The 20,504-nt window shown below is 36.7% G+C and overlaps 1 protein-coding gene across 2 annotated transcripts in view; it reads right to left on the minus strand.

Moving 5' to 3' along the window:
• Positions 1-20,504, minus strand: part of MAN1A1 (mannosidase alpha class 1A member 1) — a 172,871-nt gene that overhangs the window by 12,425 nt on the left and 139,942 nt on the right. For both annotated transcript variants that reach the window (XM_082668944.1, XM_082668945.1), the window contains exons 8-10: positions 13,966-14,081; positions 3,889-4,108; positions 2,956-3,128 (exon numbers count right to left, since the gene is read on the minus strand). In XM_082668944.1, the coding sequence (XP_082525070.1) occupies positions 2,956-3,128; positions 3,889-4,108; positions 13,966-14,081 (509 nt within the window). The remainder of the gene's footprint in view (positions 1-2,955; positions 3,129-3,888; positions 4,109-13,965; positions 14,082-20,504) is intronic.

Below are 20,504 nucleotides of genomic sequence, written 5' to 3' on the forward strand. Positions count from 1 at the left end.
GTATACATATAGCTGATTCACTTTGCTATACAGAAGAAACTAACACAACATTGTAAAGTAATTATACTCCAATAAAAATGTTTTAAAAAAAACGAATAAAACTCAAGATGAAGACACACTTAGCACAGTGACAGGGGCCTTTCAGCTGTTTAGAGAGGCCTAGGTATTTTTATTCTTTGAGGCTTTTGGTAAGTTAAAATGAAAAAAGGCGGGGGGATGCTGAAGAGGCATTTTTAACTTTCAAAAAATGAAAAACCTTCATGTCAAGTCTAAATTTTAAGACTTTAGGGATGTGAAGCTGGGGACAAGCAGCTCTCCTGGGCCCCCCGTAATAGGCCCTGGTTTTACAGTTTTTCCACAGTGGAAGTGGCTATGTAACCAGGCTGGTTAGTCTGATCAGAACATCATTTCACCACAATCTGTTCTGGGGCTCTCAGCCTCTGGGCAAGAGTTCCTCTAAAAACAGAGCATGAGACAAGGATTGGATGCAGGGAGATTTTGGGGGAGGTGATATCAGGAAGTGAGCGAGTGAGTGGGGAGAGTGAAACAAGGAAGGGAGAAGGGCCAGTGAAATACACGTTGAGCAGGTCACTGCTGTGTGCATGGGGGGGCTTGCTCCCGCTGGAAACCCTCTAAGGAACTATCTAGAATGCATCTCAGAATTATTCTTCAGAGGAGCAAGACTGGATAGTTATCCATCAACTCTAAAACCTCACTTGGCTGAGGGCTGCCCCTGGGGCTGCAGACTCTCCCAGGCTTCCCAGACCACAGCCAGCTGCCTGTGAAGGGGCTCTGAGTCAGCACAGTTGACAAGACTGGGTGCTGGAAGTCATGCTGCCCACAGACCAGGGTGCCGCTCACTGCAGCCGTAGCTGAGACATAGGGTGGGCTGCGGAGATGGGACACAGGAAAAAAAGGGCTGCCATACGTTCTAAGTCTATGATCTCCGTGCTTTACAAAAGGCCAAGAGCCCCTAGCACTCCTCCCTCCCCACTACACCTCAAGTTCTAACAGAAGTTATTGATACTACTGGCAAAAACAAGGGGAATTCCTGTGTTGTGACAAGTTAACAATTTGACATCATATGCTACACTAAAAGGGGTTAACAGATAAAAATCCTAACACATCAAATCAACCTTATTACCCTACAAAAAAACAATGCACTCCCCCCTCAAAGAACCAAGCAAATGGAATCTTCCTGCCCACATGACAGTATTTACTTACTTCTTCCACTTTTGATCAATTCTGTTATATACTTTTCACACTTTAACGTCTCTAAAATTGGCAATGTCATAATTTAATTGGTAGTGTTGTGCTTTCTTAATGGCATATAAAATGGTGTTTCTTATCAGTTATGGTGTTTTATATTTGATGAAATATGTTATTACTGATATTTTCAATTTAAACTGATTTGCAAGGTGAGTATTAACCTTAATTTCTTTGCTGGCCTATTGAAGACCAAAATAATTCCCAATCACCAAGGCTTAGATGAACCTCAATTTTAATATACTTTTTTCAGAGGAAAAAACATAAACTTAAAGAAACTGAAATTACAACTGACTAACCATAATTAGAAAATTATGCCAAAAAAAAGAGGCCTAAAAAATTGCTATTACTTAAAATGGTTGACAATTGGTTATAAGACACACATTAATTGAAGAGGGTTAAAAAGCAAGATTCATCAATGGCTTCCTGAGATATCAGATAAATTTTACATAAAGGCAATATTCATTTTAGATTTCCCGAGAGAAGTTATTCCTAATGGTTTTAAAAGACAGATAACTTTCTAACAAAGAGCGCTAGACAATAAGAGAATGTAATTAAAGCATTTGCTTGTTCTTATCCCCTGAATTCCCTCTCACTCCTTTTGGAATAATAGCTCTTAAAATTAGACGTTGTGGACTTCCCTGGTGGCGCAGTGGTTGGGAGTCCGCCTGCTGATGCAACGGATGCGGGTTTGTGCCCCAGTCCGGGAGGATCCCACGTGCCGCGGAGCAGCTGGGCCCGTGAACCCGCGTACCGCAAAAAAGAAAAAAAAAAATTAGACGTTGCTTGATGTATATCCTGAAGGGCGCCTCTGCTGGCATTCAGCACACAAAGTGTTCAACAGATTAGTTTAGGAAGATGATACACCATATTCAGCAGGAAGAGACTCAAGAAGTGACAAAGACAATTCAAATAACACACTGGACAGATATGAAGCTTATGGATATTCAGAGAACCCTGAGACTAGCGTCGGAATATTCTTGTACAAAGTAGCTCTTCTACAGGTACTTTCTAAAATTTAGCTCTAAGTAGCTAAGTTACTCTAACTAAAAGCATATTTTATCATTTTCATGCCCAAAGACTAAAAGAAGCAATCACATAGTGGTTTCTTGAAACAGAGAGCAGGTTGGGGTAACTATTCCCAAGTTGCCCGTAATCCTTTGTGGAATTAACCGATCACCTTTTTTATAGTCATGAGAACTTAATTTTATAATATGCCTTTCTAGATTTCTCCTTCAACACCAGAGTAGGTATATTTATATCACTGTTACATAAAGCAAAGCTGAAGTCAGGGATATAGGATGACTTAACTGAAAACACTCAGTCTTGAATGGAAAAATGGCTGGTCAAAACTTTAAAAATCATAGAAAAGTTGATATGCTAGATTTATAGGTATGACTGAACATTTTTTCCACAGACATTTTTCTTTCTTTCTTTTTTTTTTTTTTTTGCGGTACGCAGGCCGCTCACTGTTGTGGCCTCTCCCGTTGCGGAGCACAGGCTCCGGACACGCAGGCTCAGCAGCCATGGTTCACGGGCCCAGCAGCTCTGCGGCATGTGGGATCTTCCCGGACTGGGGCATGAACCCGTGTCCCCTGCATCGGCAGGCGGACTCTCAACCACTGTGCCACCAGGGAAGCCCCCCATAGACATTTTTCTATAAGAAACATAAGCAAACTAAAACGTCACCTCTACAGCTTCCCAGGCCCATTTCCTGTATTTTGGATCATGAGTCAGTCGCCACATGTACATGTAAGTCTCAACAACTTCTGGCCGTAGGATGTAGTATTTTTCATTTTGCCTCGTAGCAATGGCTTCAACACCGCCATCGAATCTGAAAGCTTCTGGTCCCAGTTTCACAACTAAAGGAGATGTAATGGAGGACAAAGGTTATTGTCCTAGACAATGTTTAGTGTCTATAACTTAAATGAAACTAGAAAGTACCTTACAACATTCAAGAGAGGTGCCAAAACAATCATTTTAAGAAATAATTATAAACACTGTATAATAAGCAATATTCAATATACCTTTATAATTTATTCATTGAAAAGAGTCCATTTTAGAAAATGGTAAAGATCCCTTATTTTCTTTCATTTAACCACCATTTACTGAGCACCCAATGGGTAGGTGTAAAGCACCACCTTATTAGTGAGCTAGAAAATCAGTGGTTGAGAATTCTAAGTCATTATGTCATAAAGGTTATTTAGTATTTGTACATCAAACTCCTATTTTTATAAGAAGGCCTCCAGACTCATCATATATTTCATGGAGATTCTGGGAAGATTAATAATGGTTTATAGCATACCAAGTTTCTTTTGTACTGGGATAGAGACTCTCACCCAATGTTATTTACCTAAAGCAGGGCCAATAAGTTAAGACAGACTTAACCCTTTATGGCCTGGATTTTTGTTTCTTGGTAAACTAAAGGTAAATATTTTTATATAGAAGAGTAATGCCTCTTAAAGTAAAAATAGAAATTCCTTTAAGATATTAATCATGATCATCAAGTTTCATCAGGCATGGTGGATGTTCTTTTGATGGCAACAAATGGACAAAATGGACAAAGTTCCTTACTGAATGAAATAAAAAGCACATAGACTGTGTATGAAGAGTAACACTCACATGTGCGATTGTAAGATTCATGACAGGTACGGGCAATTTCAGCCCCGAGTTGAAGGTAGTGTTGAGTCAGGCCTTCAGGAGCGTCATCTGCCCCGAGGGCAAACATGCCTCCCGCAAAGCAGGTCAGGTGGCCCATCTTGTGTTCCAGGAGGCCCCCTTTCCATTCTGCGATGTAAGTCAGTCCGTTACGTGACTTCCGGATCAAGTGAGTCTCAATTGCCTGAAAATAATACTGATTTTCAACGTTTTGTAATCTCTTCTCAGATTTATACTAAAAACACCACAACATTAAAAAAGTATAAAACATCACTCACGATTGATTTGAGTTTGTTACTACAAATCCAATTCGACCTGAAATTTCATGTTATTGCTCTCTGTATATGTCCTCTAGTCTATGCCTTATTAGTTTGGTTAGTTATAATGAACACTGTTGGGCCAGCCCAGTAGGCTTCTCTCGGTTGCATGCCCAAACACCTGTAGTCCTCATGCTGAAAAAGCTGTTTCCTTTTCAAAGACAGGCCACTGGTATAGTGGTAGGAGCTGCTTTACTGCATTTCCATTTTCACAAATGGAGAAACAACACAAAGCACAGGCTCTACCATGAAGGGTGAACAGACCATATTTGTGTATAAAATCCAGGCTGGTGGTATTACCCCTCCTTTCTCTCTCTTAGGCTTGGAGGGGTAGCAAAACAGAGTGGGAAAAAGGAGCTGTTCTTGAGTCAATCAGATTGCTTGGCTTCAAATTCCAGCTCTGACACTTACTATCTGTAAACTTTGTGGGTAACTTGCTTACTGTATCCTTAAATCTCAGTGTCTTTATGCATAAAATGGGAATAGTAGTATCCACTGTGAAAACTGCAATATTTTGTTTATAAAGCAGTCAGTACTGTGATTAGCACTTGATAAAGGTCATTTATAATCGTTACATCTCCACTGTGGTAACACATGAATTAAATTCCTCCTTAATAATTCTTTTAAAAAACATTAATATACAATGAATAAGTATTTTTTTTTAAAAAAGAATAAAGGTCTGTAAATTTGGGAGAAATGATGTTTACAAAAGTGGCTTGTTAAACACCTTTTATTTCTGCCCCAGGACTGTTGATATTCTTTTGAACAAACAAAATAAAATAAGCCCTTTTTAAAAAAAAAAACCCCGAAATTGTAGTGTAAGTGCTTGGCATTACTATTTTTAATTACTTTAACAGGAAATGCTCCCCTACAGCCCCAATTACTTCTTGGAAGGAGAAGGGCTATGATTGTGTCTATAACTGTTATACTATTATAAAAAAAGAGAGGATTTTAGGAATCACATTTGGGAATACAGGCATAGCTCATTTTATTGAGTCTTGCTTTATTGTGCTTTGCAGATACTGCATTTTTCACAAATGGAAGTTTTGCAGTGACCCTGTGTCAAGCAAGTCTATCAGCACTGTTTTTCCAACAGCATTTGCTCTTTTCATGTCTCGATGTCACATTTTGATAATCTGCAATACTTCAAACTTTTTCATTATTATTATATTCGTTAGGGTGATCTGTATCAGTGATCTTTAACGTTACTATTACAACTCACTGAAGACTCAGATGATGGTTAGCATTTTTTAACTAAGGTAAGTACATTGTTTTTTTAGACATATTGCTATTGTACATTAAACAGCCTAGAGTATAGTGTAAATATTAAGTTTACATGCACGGGGCAACCAAAAATTTCATGTGACTTGCTCTGCTGTGTTATTCACTTTATTGCAGTGGTCTGGAACTGAACCCACAATATCTCCAAGGCATGCCTGTGGTAGATAGAGACAAAACTTGTGATACAGAAGAATGAATGAAAATGAATGCATAGGTAGATAAAACCTCTCCTTCCTTTATTGGAAATAAACAAATGAAACCAAGATGGTAAGAAATAAATGAACGCACTACTGTGCACATTAACTGTGGTTAAGCTAATTTTATTGATGGTCTAGTTATTACATTAATATTTCATTCTTATTTAATGCAACTGAACATCTTAGCTATTTATACTTCTCATAGCACAAATTGCAGTAAAGTCCTTCAAGCAGATACTTGTTCATCACCCAAGAAATTATTCTTTCTACATGGCAAGAGTAATAGCTTTTGAGCATGCATTAGGGAAATATTATTACCCTGTTACAGATCCTGAATAAAGTACTATATTATTTTTGGCATGATTCTGACCAAGTTGCTATCTCTCAAAATAAATTACAACGACGTTCCAAGACTTTTAAAACAATGTTTGTGTGGCAATGGGAAATGTAAATAAATATACAGGAGGAAAAAACAGTCTTTAGTGGCTCTAAAAAATTTTGTGTCAAGCCTACAGAGAATTGATTAGGAAAAAAGAGTATTGTATATTTTGTGATTTCATCCTTCTATATTTGAAAAAAATTAGTTGGCTGTGCCTATAGAATCCTAAATGCCTAATACATCACCTGCCCAGGTATCATTCACTCCAATGGACTTTCTTGCAGCATGAGCAACCACCACTATGGATTCTTAGTATGGCCTCCAGATGAGGCCATAACAGCCAGTTGAAAACTCAAAGTATTTCGTTATTAACACAACGAAAGAAAACATGCCACTCTGGGATTAAATGATTTCCAAAATGCACTGGAAGCTAAAACTGATGGACTACATCTCCAGTAACTCAACTGTCCAGAACAATATTGTAAGGCATCCTCTCTTTCATAATAATGATATTTTAAAGTACAAGCAATACAAAGAAACTTTACTATGTAAGACACGACTACTTCTTAAAATCAGAAGCGTAACTGTTCTAGCTTTGCTTTCTATGTTGAAAACACACAATGGATTGAAAGTGTTTTTACTATTAAGAGAAAGAGGAAACACTTTGACTTCATTTGCTCTTAATGGATTTTCCTGTCAATGGTTTGTCTAAATACAATGTGCTAAAAGCTGTGTGGGTATAGTTCTCAAAATGGGAGGAAAAGTATTTCAAAGAGTATTTTAAAGTTGTCTTTCCTGGAACATCAAGATCCTAGGGGGCCACTTTAAAATTAGAATAATTAAAATGTCTGCCAGGACTGTAATTAAAAATGACATAATGGAAACCATACTGTATGGAGAACTCCCTGGTTTAAAACCTGAAACCTCATAGGAATGAAGAAAAATAAACCTGAGAGGCCATATGGACCATATCCTAGTTTGCTTTTAATGTTTATCATGTCCTTTAAGGGCTGTGTGAAATGAAGGCCAATGTTCTAACTAAGGTGTCTGGTTCCTATATGTGAAATAGTAAAGAGTTGTGTCTGCTCTACTTAGTAAAGTTCATTACTGACCTTGGAGGGAACCAACGTAATATTAAATCCAGTCAACTAGAGCAGTGCAAGTTGTATTTATATTTAAACAATTAAGTTGGTCTATTGTAAAATCACCCAGAATTCCCTTTAGGGACACTTACTTTAGAACAATGGCAACATCACTGGAATTACAAATATCCATTTTTTTCCCCTAAGAATTATTATTATTTTTTTTTGCGGTATGCGGGCCTCTCACTGTTGGGGCCTCTCCCGTTGCGGAGCACAGGCTCTGGACGCACAGACTCAGCGGCCATGGCTCACAGGCCTAGCCGCTCCGCGGCACGTGGGATCTTCCCGGACCGGGGCACGATCCCATGTCCCTGCATCGGCAGGCGGACTCTCAACCACTGCGCCACCAGGGAAGCCCTATTATTATTATTTTTTAAAAATTCTAATTTCATATCTAAACTATGTAAGAGGCTGAGCCCAACAGGACATCTCCCACATAAGGCCACTTCTCTAAGATTAGGATATGTAAGTTACCTACCTAACACATAGAAATAAACATAGAGAATTGGGAAAAGGGGGAGACAGAGAAATATGATCCAAATGAAGGAACAAGACATAGCTTCAGAAAAAGAACCAAAGTAGAGATAAGCAATATACCTGATAAAGAGTTCAAAGTAATGATCATAAAGATGCTCACTGAACTCAAGAGAAGAATGGATAAATACAGTGAGAATTTCAACAACAAAGAGTTAGAAAATATTAGGAAGAAACAGAGCTGAAGAACACAATAACGGAAATAAAAAAATATACTAGAAGGAATAAACAGTACGTTAGATGATACAGAGGAATGAATTAGTGATCTGGAAGACAGAGTAGTAGAAATCACACAAAGTTGAACAGAAAGGAGATTAAAAAAAGAAATTAAAAAGTGAGGTTAATCTAAGAGATCTCTGGCACAACATCAAGCATACTAACATTTGCATTACAGGGTCCAAGGAGGAGAAGAGGGACAGGAAGGGACAGGGAACTTATCTGAAGAAACAATGGCTAAAAACTTACCTAACCTGGGAAAGGAAACAAACATCCAGGCCCAGGAAGCACAGAAAGTCCCAAACAAGACACACCAAGGCACATCATAATTAAAATGGTAAAAATTAAAGATAAAGACTCTTAAAAGCAGCAAGAGAAGGGCAACTAGTTACCTACAAGAAAACTCTTATGAAACTATCAGATGTCTCCTCAGCAGAAACACTGCAGGCCAGAAAGGAGTGGCACAATATATCAAAAGTGATGAAAGGGAAAAGCCTATAACAAGGAATACTCTTCTTAGCAAAGTTATCATTCAGATTTGAAAGAGAGATAAAGAGTTACAAACAAGCAAAAGTTCAAAGAATTTAGCACCACTAAACTGGCTTTATAAGAAATGTTAAAGGGACTCCTCTAAGCAGAAAAGAAAAGGCCACAACTAGAAATATAAAAATTATGAGAGGAAAAACATCACTGGTAAAGACAAGCAGATAGTAAAGGTAGTCGATCAACCACATAAAGCTAGTAAGAAGGTTAAAAAACAAAAGTAGTAAAATCTTATATATCCATAATAAGTAGTATGGATACACAAAACAGAAAGATGTAAAATATGACATCAAAAACATTACATGTGGTGGGGGAAATAAAAATGTAGAGTGGTTAGAACGTATTCAAGCTTAAGAGATCATCAACTTAAAATAATCATATATACATATAAATGATGTTCAATATGAACCTCTTGGTAATTACAAACCAAAAACCTATAATAGATACACACACTCAAAAAAGAGGAAGGAACACAACATAAAGCTAAAGACTGTAATCAAATCACAAGGGAAGAGAGCAAAAGAATAAGAAAGAAACAAAAAAGAACTACGAAAACAATGAACAAAATGGCAAAAAGTACATACGTATAATAATTATTTCAAGTGTAAATGGACTAAATGCTCTTATCAAAAGACATAGAGTGGCTGAATGGATGAAAAATCAAGACCCATATATATGCTGCCTACAAGAGACTCATTTCAGATCTAAAGGCACACAGACTGATAAAAAAGGTTATTCCATGCAAATGGAAATGGAAAGAAATCTGGAAGCAATACCATATCAGACAAAACAGAATTGAAACAAAGACTGTAAAAAGAAACAAAAAAGGACATTACATGATCAAGGGATCAATCCAAGATGAAGATATAATAATTGTAAATATATATGCTCCCAACATAAGACCACTTAAATACATAAGCAAATATTAACAGACATAAAGGGAGAAATTGACAGTAACACAATAATAGTAAGAGACTTAAACATCCCACTCACATCAATAGGCAGGTCATCCAGAAAGAAAATAAGGAAACACTGACCTTAAGTGACACATTAGACCAAAGAGACTTAATAAATAGATAATTTAAGAAAACTGAGATTATATCAAGCAACTTTTCTCACCACAACGCTATGAGACTATAAATAAACTACAAGAAAAAATGCAAAAAAAACATAAACATGTGGAGGCTAAACAGTACACTAGCAACAACCAGTGGATCACTGAAGAAATCAAAGAAGAAATAAAAAAATACCTGGAGAAAAGTGAAAATGTAATCACACTGATCTAAAATCTATGGGACACAGAAAAAGCAGTTCTAAGAGGGAAGTTTATAGCAATACAAGCCTACATCAGGAGACAAGAAAAATCTCAAATAAACAACCTAAACTTACACCCAAAGGAAACAGAAAAAGAACAAAAACCCAAAGTTAGTAGAGCAGAAATAAATAAAATAGAGACCAAAAAACCACAATAATAGAAAAGATCAAAGAAACTAAGATCTGGTTCTTTGAAAAGATAAACAAAATTGATAAACCTTTAGCCAGACTCATCAAGAAAAAAAGAGAGGGCCCAAATAAATGAATCAGAAATGAAAGAGGAGCAGTTAAAATGATACCATGGAAATAAAAAGGATCGTAAGAGATTACTATGAACATGTATATGCCAATAAAATGGACAACCTAGAAGAAATGAAAAAACTCCTAGAAATATATAATCTCCTAAGATGGAATTGGAAATATAAATAGAAAATATTAATAGACCAATTACCAGTAAAAAAACTGAATCAGTAATATAAAAAAAAGTTCCAACAAACAAAAGTTTGGAATCAGTTGGCTTCATGGGTGAATTCTACCAAACATTTAGAGAAGAGTTAACACCTATTCTTCTCAAACTATTCCAAAAACTGAAGAAGAAGGAATGCTTCTGAAATTCTATACGGCCAGTTTTACCCTGATACCAAAACAAAACAAAACAAAACAAACAAAAAAAATACAGGCCAATATGAGTGATCAACATAGATGATAAAATCCTCAACAAAATATTAGCAAACCAAATTCAACAATAAATGAAATGGATCATACACCATGATCAAGTGGGATTTATCCCAGGGATGTGAGGATGGTGTAATATCTGCAAATCAATCAATGTGCTATACTACATTAACAAATTGGAGAATAAAACTCATATGATCATCTCAATAGATGTAGAAAAAGCTTTTGACAAAATTCAACATCCATTTATGATAAAAACTCTCAACAAAGTAGATACAGAGGGGATATACCTCAAGATAATTAAGCCCATATATGACAAATCTATAGCCAACAGCATAATAAATGATAAAAAGCTGAAAGCAAGAAGATCAGGAAAAGGCAAGGATGCCCATTCTTGTCACTTTTATTCAACATAGTTTTGGAAGGCCTAGCCACAGCAAATAGACAAGAAAAAGAATAAAAGAAGTCCAAATTGGAAAGGAAAAAGTAAAACTGTCACTTTTTGCAGATGACATACTATATATAGAAAAATCCTAAAGACACTACCAAAGAAGCAGGACTGGGCTTCCCTGGTGGCGCAGTGGTTGAGAGTCCATCTGCCGATGCAGGGGACACGGGTTTGTGCCCCGGTCCGGGAGGATCCCACATGCCGCGGAGGGGCTGGGCCTGTGAGCCATGGCCGCTGAGCCTGCAAGTCCGGAGCCTGTGGCCCGCAACGGGAGAGGCCGCAACAGTGAGAGGCCCGCGTACCGCAAAAAAAAAAAAAAAAAAAAAAGGACTAATAAATAAATTCAGTAAAATTGCAGGATACAAAATTAATATACAGGTATCTGTTGCATTTCTATACACTAATAACAGACTATAAGAAAGATAAATTAATAAAACAATCCCATTTATGACTGCATAAAAAGTGTAAAATACCTAGGAATATATCTAATCAAAGAGGTAAAAGACTTGTACTCTGAAAAGTATAAGACATCAATGAAAGAAACTGAAGACAACACAAGCAAATGAGAAGATATACCATGGTCATGGATTGGAAGAATAAATATTGTTAAAATGACCATACTACCCGAGGCAATCAACAGATTCAATGCAATCCCTATCAAAATACCAAAGACATTTTTTATAGAACCAGAACAAATAATTCTAAAATTTGTATGGAACCACAAAAGATCCCAAATAATCAAACCAATCTTGAGAAAGAAGAACAAAGCTGGAGGTATTAGACTCTCTCTTTTCAAACTATACTACAAAGCTACAGTAATAAAAACAGTACGGTACAGTCACAAAAACAGACACATAGATCAATGGAACAGAATAGAGAGCCCAGAAATAAACCCATGCTTATATGGTCAATTAATCTATGATAAAGGATGAAAGAATATACAGTGAGAAAAAGATACCCTCTTCAATAAATGGTGATGGGAAAACTGGACAGCTACATGCAAGAGAATCAAACTGGACTACTTTTTCACACCATATATAAAAATAAATTCAAAATTGATTAAAGATTTAAGTGTAGACCTGAAACTTTAAAACTCCTAGAAGAAAACACTGGCAGTGCACTCTTTTGACATTGGTCTTAGCAATATATATATATATATCTATATACACATATCGATATGTGTGTGTGTGTGTGTGTGTGTGTGTGTGTGTGTGTATATATATATATATTTTTTTTTTGATCTGTCTCCTCAGGGGCGGAAAATAAAATAAAAAATAAACAAGTGAGACTACAACAAACTAAAAAGCTTTTGCACAGTGAAGGAAACTAACAACAAAAAAAAAAGTGAAAAGGCCACCTACTAAATGGGAGAAGATATTTGAAAATATATCTGATAAGAGATTAATATCCAAAATACACAAAGAACTCATACAACTCAACAAATAACCAGATTAAAATGGACAAAAGACCTGAATAGACATTTTTCCAAAGAAGATGGAAGGCAGAGAGACGGCCAACAGACACATGAAAAGATGCTCAAGATCACTAATCATCAGGGAAATGCAAATGAAAATCACAATGAGATAACATCTCACACCTGTCAGAATGGCTATCATCACAGACAACAAATAACATGTGTTGGTGAGGATATGAAGAAAAGGGAATCCTTGTGCACTATTTTGGGATTGTAAATTGGTGCAGCCACTATAAAACTGCCATACGATCCAGCGATTTCACTTTAGGGTATTTATCTGAAGAAAACAAAAACACGAATATGGAAAGATATATGCACCTGCATGTTCACTGCTGCATTTTTTCCCATAGCCAAGAAATGGAAGCAACCTAAGTGTTCAAATGGGTGGTTGCCAGAGGGGAGGGGGATGAGGGAGCAGGAGAAATAAGTGAAGAGGATTAAGAGGTACAAACCTCCAATTATAAAATAAGCCACAGGGATGCAATATACAGCATAAGGAGTATGGTCAATAATATTGTAATAACTTTGTATGGGGACAGACGGTTACTAGACTCATTGTGGTGATAATTTCATAACATATTCAAATGTCAAATCACTATATAGTACACCTGAAACTAACATAATATCATACATCAACTACACTTCACTTAAAAAAGAACTATTTAAACTAACACAACATTGTTAATATAAAATAAAAATTAAAAAAAACTATTTAAGGAAACAAACACTACATAAAGTATCTACCTAACACACTACTTAGTACACAGAAGGTAATTCAAATATTTATTCACTCTCATTCCTCCTCCATCACAAAGGACCTTTGAAAACTATTAATAATCTTCAATTAAATATTAGTTTGGTTAGTTCAGATTTTTTTTTTTTGCAGTACGCGGGACTCTCACTGTTGTGGCCTCTCCCCATTGCGGAGCACAGGCTCCGGATACGCAGGCTCAGCGGCCATGACTCATGGGCCCAGCTGCTCCGCGGCATATGGGATCTTCCCGGACCGGGGCACAAACCCGTGTCCCCTGCATCGGCAGGCGGACTCTCAACCACTGCGCCACCAGGGAAGCTAGCAGATTTTTGTTTGAAAGTACTATTTATCTCTGGAGGTAAGTTTACTTCAAAGGGAGGTAACCATTAGCATTGTCTGTAATCTCGGGCAATTTTAACTTCCTCAATTTTTAGAATATATAATAAATTCAGGATTTTTTCCTCTCCATAATTTTAACTGTGACTCTAATAGGAACTCATACTTGTTGAAGAAAAATACCCTTTTTAAGATGTGTGAATCTTAACTGAGGTTTGAACCATGGAAAAAACTTTTAACTACGCTATTAGAACTAAACATTATCAAGTATGATTATTATTGTTATAATTATATTAGCACATATTGAACTCTATCTAACTGGAAACATTTTTTAACCCACTCAGGTAGTATTCCATTTTTTCATTAAAGCTTGATTAATATGCAAGTTATAAGTTAGTTGAGTGGCAACGATGATTTAAATTTGGGTTTACCTTAACAGCATCGAAATACATCTTCTTAGCTTGTAGATCTGTCTTGTCAGACATTAACCATGCCTTTAGCAAATATTCATAAAAGCTGTCTCCAAGTCCTCCAACTGATACGTGATCTGCAAAGAGAGGGAAATGAATTTTAGACTGATTCAGACTTTAATTCAGATAATGCAGTAAAATCATATTAGTAACTAGGATGCAAAACCGTTAAGTCAACTGCAACTCAATGTAACATTTAAATTCCAACAAATCTCGTTTTCGAAAGATATTCTGAAATGAGCTGATGTGCTGTTAACTAACGTGATATACTTTAAATAATTACCAATACAGTTTTGTAAACATGCAGATAAAAAATATATAATCAACCCTAATTCTAAAACTCTGTTTCTTTAGTAAAAATACCAAATTAAAATGTTTCACCATATTCAAATATATTTTTAATTGCTTTATCTCTCAATAATAAACTATGTCAAAGCTGTGAGTATCATCAAATCTTAAAAAAAACAACAACAACAAAAACTGGCTTGCAATATAACCAGAAGCTCCTCAGCTTCTTGTATTATAATTTTTATTATTTGATAGGTTTTGTAGTGTTATTAATCTGAAGGGTCAAAATCCTTTGAGAGAGGTAAGAAAGAAGACAGGGCAGGAGAAGTGTTTCTTTTTAATGCAGTCAGCCCTCCATATCTGTAGGTTCCCCATCAGTAGGTTCAATCAACTGTGGATTGAAAATATGATAAAAAAATTCTAGGAAGTTCCAAAAAGCAAAAGTTCAACTTGCCATGCACAGCCAAATACTATTTACATGGCATTTACATTGTATTTACATAGCATTTACATTGTATTAGGTATTATAAATAATCTAGAGATGATTTAAAGTATCTGGAGGATATGCATAGGTTATATGCAAATACTGTGCCATTTTACATAAGGGACTTGAGCATCCGTGAATTTTGGTATCCCTGGGGTCCTGAAACCAATCCCCTGCAGATAGGGAAGAATCAATGTACTCCATTCCTACAGCCCCCCTCCACTGTCATTTATTATGCCAGATCCACTACATATTTATATTATTGCTATACAAACAGTCTTTGACTTATAGGTAGGTAATTCTCATTAAAAGTGAGAAAACTGAGGCTTAGAGGGGCTAAATGAGATAACATTGGTAGGTGCCAGCTAACTCTTCAGCCCACACAGGGTCTCAAACTTGGAATCACTTGCTCTCTAACATATAACACTAAATGTACATATTCTTTTGCCTACTGTTTGAATTAATACTGTTACTTTTCAAGCATATTTACCTACAAAAACAAAGACATACTCTCTTTGAAATATCATTCCTAGAATTCATAGAGAATTTGCGCATTAATAAGATAGTCTTATTTGGGAAATTTGCATTTGAAGTTTCATAACTCGAAACTAACTTTATGTATCTATTAAAAAAATAAAACCTTTATTAGTTGATTTAGTTACACAAAAGTAAATTGGTTTTTATACTACTATCAAGACAATTTTCTCCTGAGTCCCACCCAACAACTCCACTTGGACATGGGGACCTAAACTTGAACAACTGAACACAGGTTAAAAGTGAATGTATTATCTTTTCCTCCTCAACCTTATCTTAGCCTTCGTCCCTATCTCACTAAGTGGTGCCATCACCCTGCCAAGTCTGCACAAGTCAGACATCAAACAGTCATTCTTTACCTCTTCTCTCCTTCGCGCCCACATTCAGTGAGTTACCGAACTCTACTAATTTTACCTCCAATGTATCTCTTAAGTCCATCTACTCCTTCCTGTCCTCACTAATATGATTCTGGCCCAAGCTACCACTATGCCCTGCCTGAGTCTGCAATGGCAAATTATCTGGTCTCCTGCACTGTGACAGCATCTTGCTATTTAAACTTATTAAAATTAAAAAAAAAAAAATCAGTTCCTCAGCCATACTAGTGCTCATACATGTGGCCTGTGGCTACTGCACCGAAGAGGGAAGATACAGAACATTTCCATCATCACACAAAGTTCTGATGGCAGTGCCACTCCAATCTATTTCCCACATTAATGAATGCCAGAGCAACCTTTTTAACATGTGAATCAGATCAGCCCTTACTTGAAGCCTTCAATGATGAAGACTCAAATCCTGGGTCTCTGGAGACCTGGGAGGCCCTGTATGACCTCAATCTTCTCTATATTATCAGTCCTGCTCTATCTGCTCTCTGCCCTCTTGCTATATGGTCCCTCTTTTGGTTTCTCAAAACCATCAGGCTGCTTCCCACCTCAGGGATTCTAAAGGCATTGTTCTCTCTGTCTGAAGTGAGCTCCCTGATTCCTTTTCCCTTCATTTAGTAATCCTTATTCATATTTCATATCTGATGCCCACTAAGTTCTCTCATTGTACACTTTCTGATAGCACACATGTACCACACCTGCACTTTCATAAGATGGTGAAATTTTTTTTGTCTCCTTCATAAGATTATATGATCCAGGAGAGCAGGGACCAGACCTATTATGTTTCCCAGTCCACATCAGCTTCTAAAAAGCATCTTGCACATAGTAGGTAGTAGGTACTCAGTAAAAAATTGATGAACAAAGCAAAATTCTTTTAAGTCAGTCTTATTAAGGACTACACCTATTAAGCCCAGAAGGGCTATATGTTTAAGTAAATATGGATTTTCTTTTGCAGAAAGTCCAGAATTACAGTTTTAATTTTAATGTAAAGTTAGTCTTTTTATAATTGTAAGACTGATCCTTAAAATAGCAGTTTGAAGTGACCTTTACAATTTCCTAAATAAATCGCCACAGAAACCTCTGACATTTACAAATTAAATAGACTAAGTACTATCTCATCGATAATAAGCCCTGTTGTTATAAACATGATTGCAGGAGACAAATGCAAGTGATGTGTGGTAAAGCAAATCACTGTCCAGTTACTGTCAAAATAACGGGACTAAATGAAGTAATAGGAAATGATGGCCATGATCCAGACATGTCCTTTAGAGTTAAAGCAATGAGAGCTGAAAACTAACAGCCAGAAGCAGCTTCATTTTCTTCTTCCTTGGGTTATGATTCTATAAGGAAGGAAGAAGCAAGCTTGGGCATTTGGTGATTTTTTAAAAAAGGAAAAGGGTTTACATATTTGTTTTAATTAATGTTGCTAAGTGCTAGTTGATTTTCTATTTTCCTACCTATAAAATTTTTATATTTGGAAAGAATCAAAATAAAGGAACATAAAGGAACATAGAGGAGAAACAAGAAAAGGTCTTTTTGATGATTTAGCATATCACTCACTAAGCTTCCCCCAAGTCTGGATGACTATTTGTGTTATCTGTGTAAATATCTTAGTGGCTGTAAGAGAGAACATGCCTGATTTTATCAGCAGGAAAGGACTGTCTACTTCTAGAAAGAACATATATGGTATTCTTATTCCCAAATGTTCTAAACATAATGTGTATAATAGCTACTCAAATATTATGTTCTTTTATAAAAGGGGTGATGTATTCTTTTCTATAAAAGGGGTAATGTATTCTTTTCAATAGGATTAGGTCACATAAACGGATTCCTAATACTTAGAAAGAGGAAAAAAAATCAAAAGAATCAAGACAAAAAGGATGAAATACTCAGTATCTTCACTTCTTAATTTTATAGACTTCATCTGAATCTGAACTTCTCTCAAAGCAATCCCCCAATGATACTAGTAACACCATATTTTATAGATACACACACACACACACACACACACACATACATATAATGTTGTTATTTTAACTGAAGAAGGGTGATAATTTTTCTGTTTATAAGACACGGAGCCCCATATTTGGCCTCAACAGTCAAGAGAGATTATCATTGACCAGGACCAGATGCTGCCTCTCAGCCACAACTGAGGAGCAGGAGACAAATTGTTCAGAGAGGAAAAACAGAACCATTGTTAAAAGCAGAGGCAGAGGGCTTCCCTGGTGGCGCAGTGCTTGAGAGTCCACCTGCCGATGCAGGGGACGCAGGTTCGTGCCCCGGTCCGGGAAGATCCCACATGCCGCGGAGCGGCTGGGCCCGTGAGCCATGGCCGCTGAGCCTGCGCGTCCGGAGCCTGTGCTCCGCAACGGGAGAGGCCACAACAGTGAGAGGCCCGTGTACCGCAAAAAAAAAAAAAGCAGAGGCAGATTGGATACGGACTGCATGAGCATTCACAAAACTCAAGTAAGCTCCTACTAGCTGTAAGACACTATGTGCTGAGTTAACAAATATGATGAAGTCACTGTCCTCGAAAGTTTTGGATCCATAGGAAGATGGGTATGTATATGAGTCATTAGGAAAAGACTGTGATAGGAAAGTACCCAACGGGTTGGGACAGAGGAGGAAGAAGGGGGCGGGCAGAGGAGAAGCGGGTGCTAACAATTTCCAAGCAGTGTCTTGAAGAAAGCCACCTAGAGGAAATGGAGATTGGGCTGGTTCTTGGTAGAGCCAGAAGTGCAGTAAAAGGGCTGAGGAAACAGCACAAGCCAAGACCTGGATGTGGCCAAGCAGACCTTGATTAAAGAATAAAAAAAAGTGTGTCTTCCTTGTGGCTGGAACACAGGATGGGGGTGTGGGAAGAGAGACAGGGGACTCATGAACCCTATTTGTTTTTCCATCAGGAATTGGCCCATAAACAATCCAATTACAAAGGGCCCTTTGTACCACGAAGCATGGCCAAATACGTAGTGTATCAGTGACCCAGAAGGTGAAGCTGGGATGTTCTAGAACAACTGACTTTTTGTCCCTCTTCATAGTGACCTCTAAATCCTATATCACAGGAAGAGAAAAGTAAATCATAGAGACTTTTCTTCAACTTTTGAAATCTTTCGTGAGAAGGAGAACTTTAAAAACGCTTGTCCTTTCAGAGAATCGTATCTAGTTATCTTGAACTCAGAAAGCTACTCAGGTTCTCTTTTATCCCAAATACTAGAGTGGCCCTCACACTTTTTAGCCTCAGCACCCTTTAACACTCTCAAAAACGAATAAGCACCCTAAAGAACTTGTTTATGTAATATCTATCAATATTTACCATATTGGAAATGAAAACAGAATTTAAAATATTTTATTAGTTTATTTAAAGTAATAATATACCCATTATATTAATATATAGATTTTTCATAAGAATATGTTACATTTTACAAAACAAAAATAATTAGTGGGAAGACTGATACCACTTTACATTTCTGCAAATCTCTTCAATGTCTGCTGTACTAGAAGACAACTGGATTTTCATATCTGCTCTACATTCAATCTGCTGCTGTATGTTGTTCTGGCTGAAATATATGAAGAAAATTCAGCCTCACACATTTGTACAGTTGGAAAGCAAAGAGTATTTTGATAGTCTTTTCAGATAATTGTGGGTAATTTTTCTTTGGTACTACAACAAAACTTGACAGGTGGTCAAGGTTTTTTAACAGTTGCAATGTGGAGTTAGAAACCACATCAATTAATTTTTGTACTATTACATTAAAATCCATTGGGCCATCTTGCACTTTGAATGCACTTTTTCTCACACATGATTTTATAGCAGCATGCATTGGTCATTTGGAAAATACTGGTTCACTGAATTATGCACATCTTCCAGACGTTGATACATTTGATTATACAACATTGAAAAACCGTATTTGTTAATATCAACACCAATCTCAGAAGAGTCTTTTAGTGTTGGTGAAAGACATTAAGGCTATGGTGGCAATGTGCAAGCTTTTCAGAATTCTAATTTTCATTTAGAAGCTCAAGTTTTACCTTTGGCACAGATACTGTTAGTTTTGCTTGAAGCAACGTGCTCACTTTTGCAACCACGTCTATCAATTACCCAAGTCTGAATAACCAGTTTGTCTTCAGTAGTTCTTTCAAGTAAAAATGGTGACTTGTGAAACAACATGTGGCTAGTTCAGCTTGCTACTCAATCACACGAGTGCTTTTCTATGAGGCAACCACTATTTTTCATCATGCAGCAGAAACACCTTAAGCGTCCTTTCCATTTAATCATACAGAATATTACAATGATGTGTACTCAATGATTGAGATTTACTAGAATCAGTAAATTTTTTGCTTCATTAAGAGCGTTCATGAGTGAAACTGGCATCTTTTTATTTGTTATCTGCAGTGAAGGATATGATCACAGGTATATCTCATTTTATTGCCCTTTGCTTTATTGCCCTTTGCAGAGCAGACACTTTGTTTTATAAAAATTGAAGTTTGTGACAACCCTGCATTGAGCAAGTCTATCAGCATCATTTTCCCAACACCATTTGCTCACTTTGTGTCTCTATTTGAAAATTTTCACAATATTTCTTTTTCATTACTATTATATTTTTATGGTCTATGTGATCAGTGATCTTTGACATTACTATGACTTACTGAAGGCTCAGAAGATGGATAGCATTTTTTAGCAATAAAGTATTTTTACATTAAAGTATATACAGTGTTTTTAGACATAATACTACTGCATACTTAATGGACTACAGTATAGTGTAAACATAACTTTTTTTTTTTTTTTTTTGCGGTACGCAGGCCTCTCACTGTTG

Source organism: Grampus griseus (assembly GCF_964374135.1).
Source record: "Grampus griseus genome assembly, chromosome: 13".
In the NCBI taxonomy this organism is placed as follows: domain Eukaryota; kingdom Metazoa; phylum Chordata; class Mammalia; order Artiodactyla; family Delphinidae; genus Grampus; species Grampus griseus.